Source organism: Nematolebias whitei, chromosome 3 (assembly GCF_014905685.2).
Source record: "Nematolebias whitei isolate Nwh7 chromosome 3, NemWhi1, whole genome shotgun sequence".
In the NCBI taxonomy this organism is placed as follows: domain Eukaryota; kingdom Metazoa; phylum Chordata; class Actinopteri; order Cyprinodontiformes; family Rivulidae; genus Nematolebias; species Nematolebias whitei.
Genome location: NC_056500.1, coordinates 45,427,571 through 45,445,161, shown reverse-complemented (window position 1 = coordinate 45,445,161; position 17,591 = coordinate 45,427,571). Strand labels below are relative to the sequence as shown.

The 17,591-nt window shown below is 40.4% G+C and overlaps 2 protein-coding genes across 2 annotated transcripts in view; both read left to right on the top strand.

The window, feature by feature from the left end:
* The first annotated feature begins 3,445 nt into the window (after window positions 1-3,445).
* zgc:103559 lies at window positions 3,446-15,528 on the top strand. Its single transcript, XM_037675007.1, has 11 exons — window positions 3,446-3,603; window positions 3,734-3,885; window positions 4,972-5,086; window positions 5,183-5,329; window positions 6,590-6,635; window positions 6,963-7,056; window positions 7,143-7,329; window positions 11,818-11,956; window positions 14,952-15,124; window positions 15,212-15,244; window positions 15,335-15,528. Exons 1-11 carry the CDS (start codon window positions 3,457-3,459, stop codon window positions 15,479-15,481), a joined length of 1,380 nt encoding a protein of 459 aa, XP_037530935.1. The 5' UTR covers window positions 3,446-3,456; the 3' UTR covers window positions 15,482-15,528.
* A 1,388-nt stretch (window positions 15,529-16,916) lies between these two features.
* agxta (alanine--glyoxylate and serine--pyruvate aminotransferase a) overlaps window positions 16,917-17,591 on the top strand; it is a 5,710-nt gene continuing 5,035 nt past the window's right edge. Inside the window, exon 1 of the mRNA XM_037675006.1 lies at window positions 16,917-17,227. Within this exon, the coding sequence (XP_037530934.1) occupies window positions 17,069-17,227 (159 nt within the window). The 5' untranslated portion in view covers window positions 16,917-17,068. The remainder of the gene's footprint in view (window positions 17,228-17,591) is intronic.

Sequence of the window (17,591 nt, the reverse complement as noted above, 5' to 3'; positions counted from 1 at the left end):
TCCCAAAATGATGCAGGAAACCTGCTCCATACATTTGTCACTTCTAGACTTGATCCTTCTTCTGGGTGTTTAAAAACATTTAAAAAGTCTGCAGTTGATCCAAAATGCTGCTGCTAGAGATTCAAAAGGAGAGATCATGTTTCTCCAGTTTTATCTTCTCTCCACTGACTCCCTGTCCAAATCAGATTATTATTGAAAAGCTTTATTAAAAACATACAAAGCTCGCAACAAGCAAACTCAATCTAACATTAAAGATCATAATGTTCCATATTTTCCAAACAATTCAATTCAGTTTATTTATATAGCGCCAAGTCACAACACAAGTCACCTGAGGGCACTGTTCACATTCACATACTGTAATGATCACAAGGAGCCCAGATAATATGAGCTGAAGTGAGACAGACTCCAAGATGGAGAAAGATTAACAGTGATTTATTTACAGTGGTTTGTATGCAAGAGCACTCTGGAACCCTGGGGAGTAAGGAGAGAGGTCAGGTTCTTCGCTCTGGTAGATGGGTTCATGTATTTTCTTTCCTCACAGTTGGTAGGAAGGTGTAGAGAAGATGCTCTGAAGGAGTTCCAGTTTGAAGGAAGACGATGAAGAAGACGTGGCAGGCAAATAAGCAGCTGGTCCATAAGGTTGCCAGCCTTGGTCAGGGAGATCAGGATCCAAAGAGCCTCGAGCATGGACATCAAAATGCTCCAGCGGAGAGTAGAGCTCCTCTGCAGCCATAAGTACACCAGCTTGACTCCTCACCAGGGGAATGGGTCACAGGTGTGCTCGTTAAACGCCATCTTGGAAACGCTGCAGCTGAAGAAGGCTTTAAATGGATGGATGGCTTTAAACTTCTTAAGTTTCAATGAAAAGAAGTCTGAAGTCATGTTGTTCCCTCCCAACGACACGAACACAAACCACTGTATCAACCTCTCTGCTCTGCCCCTGTCAGAAAAGCAAAGAGTCACTAATCTGGGAGTGATAATGGACCCTTCCCTGAAACTTAACAATGTAACATGTAAACATGATTGTTAAATCATGCTTCTTCCAACTGAGGAGGCTGTCTAAACTGAAGCCCATATTGTCCAAAAATAACCTGGAGACAGTAATACATGCATTCATTACATCTAGGCTTGATTACTGCAATTCGCTCCTGTTTGGTATCAGTCAGACCTCCATTGCACGACTACAACTGGTACAGAATGCAGCAGCCCGATTTTTAACCAGTACAGGCAAATGAGTGCACATTACACCAGTTTTGGCCTCACTGCACTGGTTACCGGTTCACCTTCGAATCCAGTTCAAAATACTCATGTATGGCTACAAATCGCTGAACAGTTACCCCCCCCCCCCCCCCCCCCCCCATCTCTCTGATCTGCTACAACCGTATGTCCCATGTTCCCTGTGATCAGCGGACCAGTTGATCCTCACAGTTCCAGGAACTCGTCTTAAGCGCAGAGGTGACAGGGCCTTCTCTGTAGCAGGACCAAGACTTTGGAACGAGTTACCTCTGCTTGTCAGACAGGCCCCCTCCCTCTCTGTTTTCAAGACCCGTTAAAAACTCACTACTATTCAGTAGCTTTTAACACCAGATGATCTGTGTTTTGATCATGTATGCTCCACACTGGTTAGTCGTCATTATCTGCATCGTTTTTATGTCTATATGTCTGATTTACTTCATTTTGTATATTGCTTTGTGTGTTACCTGTTGTTTTGTCTGTACAGCACTTTGGTTGGCCTTGTCGCTGGTTTAAGTGCTTTATAAATAAAGTGGTATGGTAAGGCTGAACTCTCACACGTACTTTGTACATTATAAAAGCCAATTAGTAAACGTTCTCTAAGGAAACCAGCAGATTGTGTTGAATATTCACTTCATCACAGTCTCCTATCCTGAGCAAGAACAAAGGAGACAGTGGAAAGAAAAAACTCCTTTTTAACAGGAAGAAACCTCCAGCAGAACCAGGCTCAGGACAAGCAGACATCTGTTTCGACTGCCTGGGGTTTGAGAGGACAGGAAGGAGAAAGAAACACAGAATGACAGGTCCAGATGAACTTTCTATAGGAAGAAAGACAACAATAAAACATGTTAAGAAAAATAATTACAAGCAGGTATAGAGAAAGTAAAGACAGCAGCAGAGTGAGGAGATGTGGTCAATTTGTCCTCCAGCAGTCTAAGCAGGGATAGCTCTGGAAACCCAGGCTGACCTGAAATATAGGATTTATCAAAAAGGAAAGACTTAAGCCTAATCTGAAGGAGTCAGCCTCACGGACAGAAACTGGAAGTTTGGTTCCATAAGAGAGGAGCCTGATAACTGAAAGATCTTCCTCCCATTCTGCTTTAGGAAACTCTAGGAACCACAAGTAAACCTTCAGTCTGAGAGTGAAGTACTCTGTTAGGAAGCACAAGCTCCCAGACTGCAGGTTTACTAGTGGTTACTAGTTGTATGTAAAAACTAGTGGTTACTAGTTGTATGTAAAAACTAGTGGTTACTAGTGGTATGTAAAAAGAGAAAAGCCGTCTCTTAACTGAGGAGGAGGACTCAGATTTCCACTTTCAAAAACATATAATGCAACTTTAAAACAGATCCCCAGCCGGTTTTCACACTTGATGGGAACAGAGGGGCCTCGTCTGTGAATTAGATGAACAAAGACCTACTGTTAAGGTGTTTAGGTGTGAACTGCCAATCTACATATGTGTGTGTGTGTGTGTGTGTGTCTTATCTCACTCAGCCTTATAACCTGAATCTCTCACTCTCTGCTCTTTGAATTGAGAAAGCTCCTCGGAGCGAAACGTCTTCTGTTACAAATAAAGTCCAGTTGTTTTTGTATTGAACGCTTTTTGAATTCATCATGTCCTGGATGACTGAGAATCTTCACCAGCAAGTGGTTACTAGAGTTTCCAAAAGTAGAACAGGAGGCAGAACTTTCAGGCTCCTCTCTTGTGGAGAGGAGAAAGTTCTCACTGCTCAAGTTATTTATTTTCTGTTATCAGATCATGCAGCACCTTGCAGACAAAACAAGGGATCAGTGACGTTCACTGACTATTTAGAAAATATTTTTAGAAAATTAGAACATGTCTTTCAGATGTCTATGGATATTTAAATGATCCACTACATATTGTGCCTTTTTCCCTTACTGGTTATTTACAGGTCAAGGTTGTAGTCAAAAACTTCGCAGTGGTTAGGCACAAACCTGATTAACTGTTAAAGAAATAATACTTCAATAAACATTTTAGATAACTGTCCTGTTAGTGCCTCTGCCTTTGATCTACGCCTAAAACCTTTCCCCGTTTCATACAAGAAAGACCTTTGACCCTGCTGGACTGGACCTGTGATTCTGCATGTTGCCCTACAGTAAAATCAGCAGGTTCAGTGGGAGGTGGCGCTTCAGTTCCTGCTGCTGAACTGGTTACACTGAAAGCAGAGTGCAGAGTATATTTCACCTGTTCAGTAAAAACAGCCATGAAGCCCGGCTCACATGTTGGCGCAGTTAAGAGTAGTCGAGTACTGGTCGGTGATGAAGTGGGTCCTGCGGTCGTCATCATAAAAGATGGAAAAATACAGCAAATACTCTCTTCACACAACGTTACCCAGGATGTTGGCTGTGAGGTAAGCTGGTGGTCGGTGCTCTGAGTTCCTGTGATGTAGAGGAGCAGGTGAATTGATGCGGTGCTCCTGAGGATGTATTTTTGCTTTGGAGGGTGGATGGAGTTGTCCTGACAGCTCGCTGTGACCGCAGGTGCTGGATGTGGGTGACAGCGTGGTCATGCCAGGTGTTGTGGATTGTCACGTCCACGTGAACGAGCCAGGACGCACCTCATGGGAGGGTTTCTGCTCCGCCACAAAGGCCGCCGCTGCAGGTGGAGTGACGACCATCGTGGACATGCCCCTGTGAGTTTTTAACCCCAGGATCAGTCAGAGTCCGCTGTCTGCAGGGCAAACAGATTGGGAAATACAAGTAAATAAAGGTTCAAAAGTCAGAACGTGTTGAAGGTTAAAAAACTAAAGGGTCTGACTATTTTCTGTCAGAAAAACCAAAAACTGAGTTGTGATTGATGGGATAAAAAAAAGCCTTAGAGATTGAGAAATGTCATCCATTTGCTCTCATCAGGTCGCCCCTTTAACATTTTATTTTATCATCAACGTGATTTTGTTTATGTCAACCACTCAGTCAGTTCGTTTAGTCACTAAATCTGAGCTAATGATTTGTCTGATGATTTGAAACAGTGAACTCTGCCAACTTGGCCAGCCACCTTTGTCATCTGGACTTTAAATAGTCTGTGGTCATTGAACACACCACCACAACCTCCCAACACAAGTTTTTCACATGCTCAAAACCAGTTTGGTTCTGTCACCCTTTCTCACTCATAATGTGTTCCTAAACACCCTGTAGACCTCATCAAGGCCCTGCAAAGACATCCACAGAATGTGCTTTTACTTCTTTTCAGAGATTCTAATGAAACAAGTGTACATACGTAACAATGTTCAGTCAGGGGCCCACCCTCTCCCCGTCAACGACTCTGAGGCAGTCATGCTAAAATGGTTCAAAACACCAAAGTTCATGCTCAGTAATCCAGGTACAAATCCAGCAATGTTCAGTCAGGTCATCTGGACGGTTTCTTTTTTTTGCTGATACATCCCACAAATTTGTTTTTCCTACTATGGGAGTGTAGTATTTGTGGGACTCCAGGTTGTTTGTGGCTCCTCAGACTGAAGAAGTCCTTCGGATGAAGGATGAAATGTCTCAGCAAAAGAAAAAAGAAACCGTCCAGATGACCAGACTGCAGATTGCTGGATTTGTCCCTGGATTATTGAGCATTTGGTGAACTATGTACATTTTCATTGATGCCATGTGTATAAAACAACAACATAAAAGATGTCTGCTTTTCCAAAAGCATCAGTCAGTGACGATCTTAAAAATGACACAATAATACTGCAGTTGGACAGTTTTTAGGAAACATTTGGTTTCACCTTCAGGAACAGCATCCCTCCGACCACGACTCTGAGGAATTTCCATGAGAAGCTGAAAGAAGCCACAGGGAACTGTTTTGTGGATGTAGCTTTCTGGGGAGGTGTGGTTCCTGGAAATCAGGTACACTGGGCCAAGTTTAATAAAATTAACATTAATATACGTACAGTATGTTTATACTAGAAGTTGACCAAACAAACAATCCATGTCTTCTCCCAGCATGAACTGCAGCCCATGATCCAGGCCGGGGTGGCTGGCTTCAAGTGTTTCCTCATCCATAGCGGTGTGGATGAGTTTCCACACGTGACTGACTCTGATCTGCACACGGCCATGAAGCAGCTACAAGGCACAGGAAGCGTCTTGCTGGTAACTTGTTTACTGCAAAACCTTTCACAGCATCGGCTGCAGTCAAACATTTCCCTGCACTAACAACAGTTGTGATAAATGGCAGCGAGCAGAGTGTTTTGTGCTACTCACCCTTTTTCAGCACGATGGAGCAAACCAACAACATCCTAGGTCCTAAGGAACATTGCTGCATTCACCAGTTTGGATGTAATGCACAATAAATGCAGCTGAGCCCAGCTTCAGGGTTGCCAGATAAACATGAATACATTTTCGGTGCAGTAGTAGCTGAACACCATCCCCAACATAAACTCTGAGTGCTACATGTTCTGCAACAATGCTTAAAACACTGGAAGGCAGTCATATCTGTCTGTTAGCAAAATATCTCATGAACCATCAAACAAATTTTATGCAAGTTCTCAGAAAGTAATCAATTGATGTGCATACATCTACAAAATAACAGTTTTTAGAGGTGATCTAATTCAAGATGGTGCCACAACTGATCAGCTTTAGCCAACACAAAAATGCTTACAGCCCAGTCAGTTATTGTGACAAATCTTACATAATCTCTGTAATTTCTCAACATAAAACGATCGTAGTCTAAAACTCAGGCACGAAAAATGGTGGGCAATGCATTATGCATTATGTCTAAGAATCTCTCAATCCCCAGGTCTCTCTTGTAAATGAGTCCCCAAGGCTCAATGGGATTAACCTGTATAAATAAAGGTTGAATGAAAAGAATACTAAGCCTTTAATTAATTTACATATAAATAATAATAATTGTTTTTATCATGCATGTATAACTCCTACAAATATTCTAAGTTGTTCTATCATGTTATCGCTGGTGGAGTCCAGATGATGTCCTGCTGATGATGACCACCAACAGGAAGAGGATTTTCTCTGTCGTGTTGTTTTGGCTTTGTCTACATATTGTATATCAGAGGTTGATTTTCTGGTTGGGCTGCTTGAAGCAAATCTCAATCTCAGATTATTCTACAAGGATAGCCATGTTTGTTCACCAGCCCTGGTGTCACATCAACTTAATCTAATTCTCAAATGTATAAAAATAAAAATAAAAAACACTGTTAGTTCCATAATCCTTGTCACACCAATTGGTTGATCCTTACAAAAACTTTGATAACTGACATATGAATTGTATAAATCATTGTTTGGGTAAAAAAAATAGAGTTTTATACTTTGTAGTTAAATGACATCACTTGGTCAGTTCATTATTAAACATCTAGTGTTACATGTGCTGACAACTTTTCCTTTTGTCTTCTCCAGTTTCATGCAGAAAAGGATGTTCAACAAACAACAGCAGAGACTGGTGGTAACAGTTAAATTTTATTATATGTTGTTTTTAAATAATATATTAGGCTTAGTAAACTGAATTTAAAAACATTTTTTAGGCCAAAATGTGCCACTATTGGGACTTTCAGCTTTGACTGGATTGGGTTCAGTCACCCTTAAAATTTTGGAAAACTACTTTCAAAACCAAATATTTTTGAGTGTCTTTGCTTAAATTTTAGGGGTAAAAACTGCAACATTGACGTAAAGGTTGATATGTACAGTAAATATTTTAAATAAAGTAAAAACATGAGAAGAGTTTAGCTTTATGGCATTTTTTAAAACAATTTCTCTCCTTTATTTACGACAGACCCTTGCAAGTACTCAACCTTTCTGCATTCCAGGCCTGATATCATGGAGATGGAAGCTATTCGCACAGTCACAGAACTCTGTCTGCAGTACCAGTGAGAAGACTAGTTATTACATCCCATAATACTATCAATACGTGAGTCGTGTTTGTTGTAGCAAGAGTAACCTTCCTGTTCTCCAGGGTGCGATGCCACATCGTTCACTTGTCCTCTGCGAAGCCGCTGAAACTGATCCAGGAAGCTCGGCAAGCTGGAGCCCCCCTGACAGTGGAGACTACCCATCATTACCTCAGCCTGTGTGCAGAAAATATACCTGCAGGGGCCACACAATTCAAATGCTGCCCCCCCATCCGTGACTTTAACAACCAGGTAAATAGACCAATGCAATGTACAATGTACAACCCCCTAATCTTAAAAAGTTGGGATTTTGAGTAAAATATAAATAAAAACAGAACACAAGGAAGTTCAAATCCCATAAGCCTGTATGTAATGCACAATAAAACATAGTGAACATATCAAATAATTGTACAATTGTTAAGTAAAAATATGTTTTTCAATAGCATCAACACATCAGAGAATTTGGGATAGTACCATGGTGCCAGTGAAACTTCCCGTCTTATTTTAACAATATCTGGGAACTGAGGAGACACAGTGCTAGAGTTTTTAAAAGGGGAATGTGGTCCCATTCTTGTCTGATAAAGGATTCTAGCTGTTGAACAGTCCTGGGTCTTGTTGGCTGAATTTATTTATTTCATGATGCATTGATTGTTTTCAGTTTGGTGGGAGGTCTGGTCTGCAGGCAGGTCAGTCCAGCTCCTGGACTCTTCTACTATGAAGCTATGTTGTTGCAATGGATGAAGTATGTTGTTTAATGTTGTCTGGTTGAAATATGCAATATTCTGAAAAAGTTCCACTATTTTTAGACACAGATTTATCACAGACTGGTGAACCTTTGCCTATTTTTTACTTCTGAGCAAATATGTCTAAAACGCTCTTTTAATACCCAGTCCCCGTACTGACCTGTTGCCAATTAATCTGTTTGGTTACATGCATGTTAGTCTGATTGGTAACTCCAAATTGTCTCTATGTGTGAGTGAGAGAGTGAATGGTTGTTTGTCTTGTTTGTCTCTATGTGTCCCTGTGATGGACTGGAGACCTGTCCAGGGTGTCCCCCACCTCTCGCACAGTGATGGCTGGTCATGGGCATCAGCGACCCCTGTGACCCAAAAAAACGAAGAAGCGGGTAAAAGATAATGGATGGATGGATGGTTACAGCTCTTTGTTGCTCTTGTATTGTCCTGTACTTTTAGTTATGTGTATATCTGCCATAAAATTCAAAATTATCCTATTTGTTCATAAAATTTTTACTTTTCTTTTTTGAAGTTTCAGCATTTAGTCCACTTCTACTTCTTTAGTCTTTTCCCTCTTCAGGGGTTGCCACAGCGAGTCATCCTCCTACAACTCCTCTGTCCTCTGCATCCTCTGTCCTCACTCCAACTACCTCCATGTCCTCTCTAGGTGCATCCATATATCTCATCTTTGGCCTTCTTCTTTGTCTTTTTCATGGCAGCTGCATTTCTAACATCCTTCTACCAGTATACCCACTGTCCCTCCTCTGGTCATGTCCAAACCATCTCAGTCTGGCCTCTCCAACTTTTCTCCCAGTTGTTCAACCTGTGCTGTACCTCTGATGATCTCATTCCTAATCTTATCCATCCTTGTCACTCCTAAGGAGAACCTCAACATCTTAATTTCTGCCACTTCCAGTTCTTTCTCCTGTCTTTTTGTCCATGTCTCTGTCTCCAGACCATACAACATAGCTGGTCTCACCACTGTCTTGTAAACTTTTCCTTTGACCATTGCTGACACCCTTTTGTCTCAAATCACTCTTTAAACTTTTCTCCATCCACTCCATCCTGCCTGGACTCTCTTCTTCATTTCTTTACCACTTTCCCCATTTTCCTGGACAGTGGACCCCAAGTACTTGAAGTCCTGCACCTTTGTGACCTCTGCTCCTTGTAGCCTCACTGTTCCACCTCCTGCCTCTCATTCACACACATGTACTCTGTCTTATTACGACTGACTTTCATTCCCCTTCTTTCAAGTGCATAAATCCACTTATTCAAGTTCTCTTCCACCTGCCCCCTGTTCTCACCACAGATCACAATATAATCTGCAAACATCATAGTCCATGGGGATTCCTGCCTGACCTCATTTGTTAGTCGGTCCATCACCAGAACAAACAAGAAGAGGCTCGGAGCTGATCCTTGATGCACTCCCACCTCCACCTTGAAGCTATCTGTCACTCCTACAGCACATCTCACCACTGTCCTGCTGTCCTCATACATGTCCTGTACCAGTCTAACATACTTCTCTGCCACTCCAGATTTTCTCATGCAATGCCAAATATCCTCCCTCAGCTCACTGTCATATGCTTTTTCTAAATCCACAAAGACAAAATGGACTTCTTTCTGACCCTCTCTGTACTTCTCCATCAGCATCCTAAAAGCAAAGATGGTATCTGTGGTGCTCTTTCTCAGCATGAAACCATATTGCTGCTCACAAATAGTCACCTCTCTTTTAAATCTAGCTTCCACAACTCTCTTCCAGATTTTCATTGTTTGACTCATTAACTTAATTCCTCTGTAGTTGCTACAACTCTGTACATCACCCTTGTTCTTTAAAATGGGCACAAACACACTTCTTTTCCATTCCTCAGAAATTTTCTCACCTTCAAAAATGCCATTGAATGATTGAGTTTTAAAAAAAAACTCACTGCCATCTCTCCAAGACATTTCCAAACCTCCACTGGTATGTCATCAGGTCCTACTGTCTTCCCCTTCTTCATTCTTTTCAGAGCATTCCGGACTTCACCCTCACTAATCTTTCCCACTTCCTGGTCCACAGTTTCTATGGCCTCTACTCCTCTTTCCTTTTCATTCTCTTCATTCATTAGCTCCTGAAATTACTCCTTCCATCTTCCCATCACACTCTCCTCACTTATTAGAACATTACCATTCTTATCTTTAACAAGCCTAATATGTTGCACATTCTTTCCAGCCTGATCCTTCTGTCTCTCCAATCGGTACAAATCCTTCTTGCCCTCTTTAGTGTCCAGCCTTCTATATACCTTCTGTGTTGCCTTAGCTACCTCACTCTTGGTTCTACATTGCATCTCCTTATATTCCTGTCTCCTTCCTCCAGTCCTCTCACTGTCGTATTTCTTGACTAACCTGTTTCTTTGAATAGCTTTTTGCACTTCACTATTCCACCACCACGTTTGGTCCAGAGGACCAGATTGAACTTTTTTGGATTTTTCTACCTGGATTATTGAGCATGCATCAGGACACCACCAGGTTTCCTTACCATCCATTCTCTGTCCCGATGACACACCAAGTACCTTCCTACCTGTCTTTCTATTACTGTTGTTGTAGTAGCCCATTCATCTGGAAACTGTTTCTTACCACCCAGAGCCTTTAACGTTCCTCTCTGAATTTCTCACAACATTCTTCTTTTCCCAGCTTCTACCATTTGGTATTCTTCTCTGATTTTACTCTTTTTCTCTTCTTCACAATAACAGTCATTCTACACACAACCATCTAATGCTGTATGACCATGCTCTCCCCTGCCACAACCGTACAGTCTCCAATCTCCCTCAGGTTTCCTCTTCTACACAGAATGTAGTCAACCTGCGTACTCCTTCCTCCACTCTTATAGGCCACTCTATGTTCCTCCCTCTTTTGGAAACAAGCATTGACTACAGCCATTTCCATTCTCTTGTCAAAATCCACCACCATCTGTCCTTCCTGGTTTCTTTCCTTGACACCAAACCTACCCATCACTTCCTCATTCCCTCTGTTTCCTTCACCAACATGTCCATTCAGGTCTTCTCCAATCACCACTGTCTCCTCCCTGGGAATGCTCTCTATCACTTCATCCAGATCTTTCCAAAATGTATCTTTCTCCTCCACATCACATCCAACTTGTGAAGCATAATCACTGACAACATTTAGCATCAGACCTTCTACTTCTACCTTCAGACACATCACCCTATCTGACACTATTTTCACCTCTACTACTCTCTCTCCTTCAGGTTGTAGGTCCCGCTCCTTTTGGAGCACCTCTACTATATGCTTTTCCAACTCCTCCATCAGGACCACCCCTACTCCATTTCTCTTTCTATCCACACCATGGTAAAACAGTTTGAAACCTGCTTCAATGCTGTGGCCTTGCTGCCCTTTCACTTGGTCTCTTGGACACATAAAACATCTTCCTTCCTTCTCTGCATCATGACAGCCAACCTTTGCCTGTCATTGTCCCCACATTTAGAGTTGCAACCCTCAGTCCTACATTCTTGACTTTCCTCTTCGTCCTCTGTCTCCTGACACGTTTCCCTCCTTGTGATCTTCAACTAACAGTAGTACAATTTCTGTCTGCACCCTGTTTGTCAACAGCAGCGCTGACGGTCTTTGTTAATCTGGCCCTCGACTGATCCAGTATGGTGTTGCTTAGATGAACTTGCATAATAGTTTTGGCAAAAGTGTTTTACTTCAGATGCCCTTCCTGACACAACCCTCACTATTTACCCGAACTTGGGATGGGCACAAGGGAGACACTGGCTTGTGCTCCCTAGTGTCTGGTTTCAGCATTTGGTATTTTACTAAATTCTATTAAAAAATAAATGTGAGTTTTCAAATCATTGCATTCTAATGACATTTAGGGGTTTTTTTTTTTACAACGCTCAAGCCTTTTTGGAATGGTGGTTAAAGATACACACGTCACCACTTTCTCTCCTAATAAAATGAGGCAGCACTTGTTGAATCTATTTACTGTTAATTGTGTCGCCTGTTTCTGTAGGAGCAGTTATGGTCTGCACTGAAAGCTGGACAGATTGACATGGTCGTGTCTGATCACTCTCCTTGCACCCCTGATCTTAAAAAACTGGACAGCGGCGACTTCACTCAGGCCTGGGGAGGGATTTCATCCTTACAATTTGGTACTGTCTCATGTAGTATGACAATATATGAGATAATATATGCATACAATATTCACGAGTTCCTCATCTTTCTGACTGTGTAATGTAGTGCATTGAATTTAACAGAAATGTAACGAGAGACGTTATTTATCTTTGACCCATCAAAATGAATGCGGCCATTTATTTTCAGAATCAAAGTTTAACATCAAACATTTACATTAATTTGGCAAAATATGAAAATAATAACAGACAAGTTTCACAGAAAATGAGCTTCAATCACGCGGCGGTGATTGAAGACTTTGCTTCAGATATTTCTAAAATATCTGTACTGATTTTAAGAGAAAGCAGAGTTTAAGATGAAGTGGAGATTTTTCTTACAGAGAGATATGTGAGGGAATTAATCTGTTATGACCAGAACGTGCACGCTCCATCAGATCTCAGCTTGCTTCCGGTACACTTTAGTCGAAGAAGAAACTGTTACCTGGTTGACGATGACTCAATGTCGATATAGAATCCTTCAGACTTTTCAGCGTCTCCGTTGAGAGCAGCTGAAATCCTTCGAGAGTCGTGCGTGGTGTTCAAACAGAAATTATAATTCCAAAACGTCTCTGGATCATCCTGAACGCGTCTGCATCCAAGAGCTCTAACTCCATCACTCTGTGCGCTCTCTAGTTGAACTCATTTCTGAGTGCAGCAACACAGCAACCAACAAACTCCAGCAACTCAGCGTCTCAGCTTCCTGCAACTCCTTCAACTTCTCATCTCCTTAACTCCTGCATGAACTGGGAAGTTGCCACATTTTAAATGGGTCGATTTCCGGTTCATTTGAGAGCTTTTGATTGGTCGATGGACCAGGAATAGAGGTGTGGTGTATGATGTAAGATGTTATTAAAAATCAAGGATTGTTTAGTAACGAACAGAAAGATTATTGTAGGACTTCAGACTTCGTGGAGTCTCACACTTATAATCTTCTGAAAAAGTTTAAACATGACATCTTTCTCGGTAAACATTTTAGTTGACCGAAAACCGACCTTTAACATACTTACATTGCAGACAGAAAAATCAAGAAATGCATATTAACCTGATTTCTTCTTTGAATGAGGAATAAAAATCATTACTTACTGTTTATGTAAAATAAAAATGAGTAGTTCTCTTCAACCTGTAAGCATTGAGTGAACTAACACAATTTGATTATCAAACATTTGTAAAACAGTGATGATTATAAAAATTGTCTTTTCTGCTTGATTAATTCAAGAAGGAAAGTCACCAGATGGCTCAAACTGTATTCAGATCAATGAAATAACAGTCTCTGTCCATCTGATAGATTTGAGGTCATCAGGGTCAGATCAGGGTCAGATCAGGTTCACTACACTCATACCATCTACTGTGACTAATCAATATTGAACTGATTTCTTTTCAAACGATACAAATTAACCAAGCAATTTGTCATTTAAAAGAATAACAATACAGGAAATAGTTAAAGCAACAAACCTTAAGATTATTACAAATTTTTGGAGAAGTGGTATTGTTTGAAAATATAAGACATCAACAACTGAGAAGCAACTTTTACTACCCATCAGTCTGGGAAGGTTCACACATGGCCACATCTGAAAAATCAATCAAGTAGTTAATTAAAGGCAAGAAAAGGGGATTGATTTTCAAATTTTAGTTAAATGTCTGCTCACCTGTCTGAATTATAACCATTTTTGTGTTTGCTAATGTTGAATTTTTTTTTAGCTGTGGTGACCATCCAATTATTATTCTTAGAGAGTTTGATCAAAATTCAGTGGTGTGTGAGATCTTTTGCTAACAGACAAATAATGTTGACTCTAACAGTTAATGTTCACAACGACGCTAAGTTTTAGATCAATGTCTGTAAAATGGACTGACTTACAGCTATTTTGTGTTTTTTCAGATCGGACAGCTTTGGTGCCCATCTTAAACTGGGTTGACTTCAAAAGTTAATCAGTTGTAGATGTAACTCGAATAATTATTTCATGAAAGTTTAAAAAATATGTAAATATGGTCATCTGAAAATGTAATGTATGGAAGCTTAAAGATTTTTTGAGGCAATACAAGGACTTTTTTTTTTTTAACCAAAAGTCTCAATATAAATTAACAGAGACAGTGGGTGTATTTATTTTAACTTTTGTCCCTCATTAAACCTTTTTGATAAATACATTTGGTGGGTAAATTTCGATGAACAGATGGCCATATTTGGATGTTAACACATTCATTCAGTCTTGCCCCAGTTGGATCAGTCAAAGGTCTATTTAGAGTGGTTAGATTATATCACCGTTATAAACTGACAAATGAACAAGTGCTACTCCAATAGCCTCACGTTTCTGAGGGATTTGTGAAGGTTTGTAGTTTTTGAGGTGAGTGTCTTTCTGCACTGGAAATGAACAGAGAATGAAGTAAACCTAAATGTTTTTAGTGCAAGATATTCAAGTGGGCAGGCGTTACACTGTGGAGGAGCGCAGAGGGAGTTTTATTTTTCTCTTCCAAGGCGTGACGGATCCTGGCGAGTGGAAGGAGCAAATTTATCCAACAGTAGGGGCAATGGAGGAGTTAGGGGGTGGTCAGTGGTGTCTTTGGCCACCATAGATCAATCTTTGGCCACCCCAATCATTTTAGAAAACTACTTTGAAGCAATATAAATACTAGAAGTTTTCTCAAATGATCTTTTTTTACGCCTATGGATGCAGCGGCACACAGAAATACAAGTCAGCACATTGCACATTAGCACTTCATGTTATCAGCTCACAAGGTTTACATTTATGACGACAGCCATCTTGGATTTTGATCTGGCAACCCAATTTCCAAAAGGAATCTTTTTTACGTCTTGATGTTTCCACACACCAACGTTATCATCCACACAACATGGATGAACTGACGGATAGAGAGTATTTCTAATTCCACCTCTTCATTCTGTGATGGGGGAACAAAAACTCTTGACTGGTATCATGTCACTTCCCTGTGAGCTCTGTGGTTTACTTATCTCATAATTTTTCAGGCCTACCTTTGTTCTGGAGTTCAGCCAGGAGGAGAGGTTTTCAGCTAGCTGACGTGGTTCGGCTCCTCAGCACAAAAACGGCCCAGCTGAGCAGTCTGGGCAACCAGAAGGGCAGCCTGGCCCCTGGCTTTGACGCCGACTTGGTCATATGGGACCCAGAGAGGGAGTTTGAGGTTTGTCTAAGACATTAAGAAACTATTTGTCAAGTGTCAAATCTTGTATTAGCTGTAGTTTCACTTTTATTTTAAATTCATTTACAGATTGAAGAAGCAAGCATATGCCATAAAAACAAGGTAGATCCCATCCTGAAGAAACATCTGGAGTTGTAACATCAATTTATCATGCCCTGATGTTTGTGTGACTGACTGAATGTGTGTTTTCAGCTGACTCCTTACCTTGGCTTCACGCTGCAGGGAGTGGTGCGAGCAACCATCTTGACGGGACGCTTGGTGTACAGAGACGGCTGTTTCTGCCCCGAGCCTCTGGGGAAACATCTGCTCATCTGCCAGAAGGACAAGTCCAGCCCGTAACAATAAAACACTTGAAAATATGCCAAGTGTGGAACATTTAATAAATGGAACTGAGTGATTGCTGAGTCAGCAGTTTTCCTATTTAGAGTTTCTTCAGCGCATTATTTGGACCTAAACTGTCTTTGCTGATTTTAAGCATTCAGTTATTAATGTTTAGCTCAGTTAGGAATAGTTTTGGGGTTTTTTGTAATTTTTATAATAATAAAAAAGAAATAACAATTTAAACGTATTTCCCAATGGAAGTACGTTGATGGCTTCAACTCTGTCAAAAACTTTGATCTCCTTGAAATCTGCTACAGCACACAGGCTCTGTTTTGTCTTCTTATGCTGCCTTTAGCTTTTAACTAATATTTTGCAACGTTTAGTTGACCTTCGGCTACTTCTACATTTTAGCTATCATTTTGCCACTTATCAGCTTTCAACTCTCATTTTTCTCCTTTTATCTTTTAAATATCTTTTACCTACTTTTAGTTTTTAACTACTGTTTTACTGTTTAGCTTTATTGCTAATTTTACCTTTTACTTACTGTTTGGCTATGTCTTTTTAGCTTTCAGCTATTTTTAAGCTATCTTTGACTTTTGTTGGGCTACTTAAAGCTTTTACTAATTTTTAATACTTGTGTGCTAAGTTTAGGATCACCCTGCTAGCTCAAACATCTTTCTTGCAAAGTTAGTCAATGGTTTTGGTCATTTTAACTTCAACATCTGTTTTGCTACTTTAAGCTTCTGTTTTATTAACTTTACCAACTTTATGATTATTTTAGATCTGTTTAGCTCATTTTAGCTTGTGTTTTGCAAATTTTAGCTTGTGTTTTGCTCATTTTAGCTTGTGTTTTGCTCATTTTAGCTTGCATTTAGCTCATTTTAGCTTGTGTTTTGCTCATCTTAACCTCTGCTCTTCTTGTTTTAGTTTTAGCTTCTTCCTCATAGTTCAGCAGAAACACTCAGTGCTCCTCTTTCACTCTGTATTTTTGCAGAGTTTTGTGTTTTACTTGTTTCTAAATACCTTTCAATCTAGTTTGAGCCATTTTTTCTTCATCAAACAATTAAAAAAATTCAGAACCTAAAAGTGCTGCATGCACATAGATTTAGGGTTGAATACCAAAATAAAAGTTCAAACTAAAGTTGAAGAAATTATTCAAAAACAATAAATCAATTGTTAATAAATAAATAAATAAAATCTTTCACTATTTTCCGTTTGAACTTTTGCTACGTGTGCCTTCTGAGTGTCTCTTGATAACGCTGTAAAGTTTTACTTTAGACGTCGATGTTATTTAAAAATGCATCCAGTCTTCTTGTTTCATGAAGAGTTCATCAAACTAACAGTTAATTCTGATACCACAGAGAGTAACTCTTTAATAATTAACTTCTGGGGACGTGCTTGTGACGTCTTATCATATAAAAGGAAAAAGTCCAAGTTATGTGAGCTCACTGAGCACACAGAGCAGCTGGTGTTGACAGAGGACAAGCCAGATAAAAACCACTGGGACATCATCTGAGTGGTCCGACAGAGGGGTGTGATTTGTCACTGACCACCTCCATCCACTTCTCTTTGTCAATTTTCTTTGCTCGGCACTCTGTAAAGAACATGTCCTTCGTCTCCATACCACCACCAGAATGCCTCAAAAAACGCCTAGTTGTCCCACACCGTTACATGTTTGGACCGGGACCTTCCAATGTTCCTCCTCGTATCTTGGAGGCCGGAGCTCAGCCCGTCATCGGACACATGCACCCGGAGATATTTGAGGTGGGTCAGTGGGTTTGCGATGGCTTAAAAAGTTATGACAATTGAGACATGATGCTCAACGGGTCTTTTAAGGTTGTAAAGTTTAATCCCACTGAACAACGAGACTTAAAATAGTACATGTCAAGATGTAGTGAATAAAAACTTTGAATTCACGAGAAACTCAGACAGCTTTTACTAAGCTGATAGGAGCTATAAAACAATAAAAAGGTTAAAGTCAGTTTAAAATACGCCTGCAGTCCATTGATCGATTGGAAAGAGAGAATATTTCAAACAGCTGCTTTTTTTTTTCCAAGCAGGATGTACTGGTGGGTTCAACAAACTAAACTGAGCACTCCTGATGCATGCTCAATAATCCAGGTAGAAA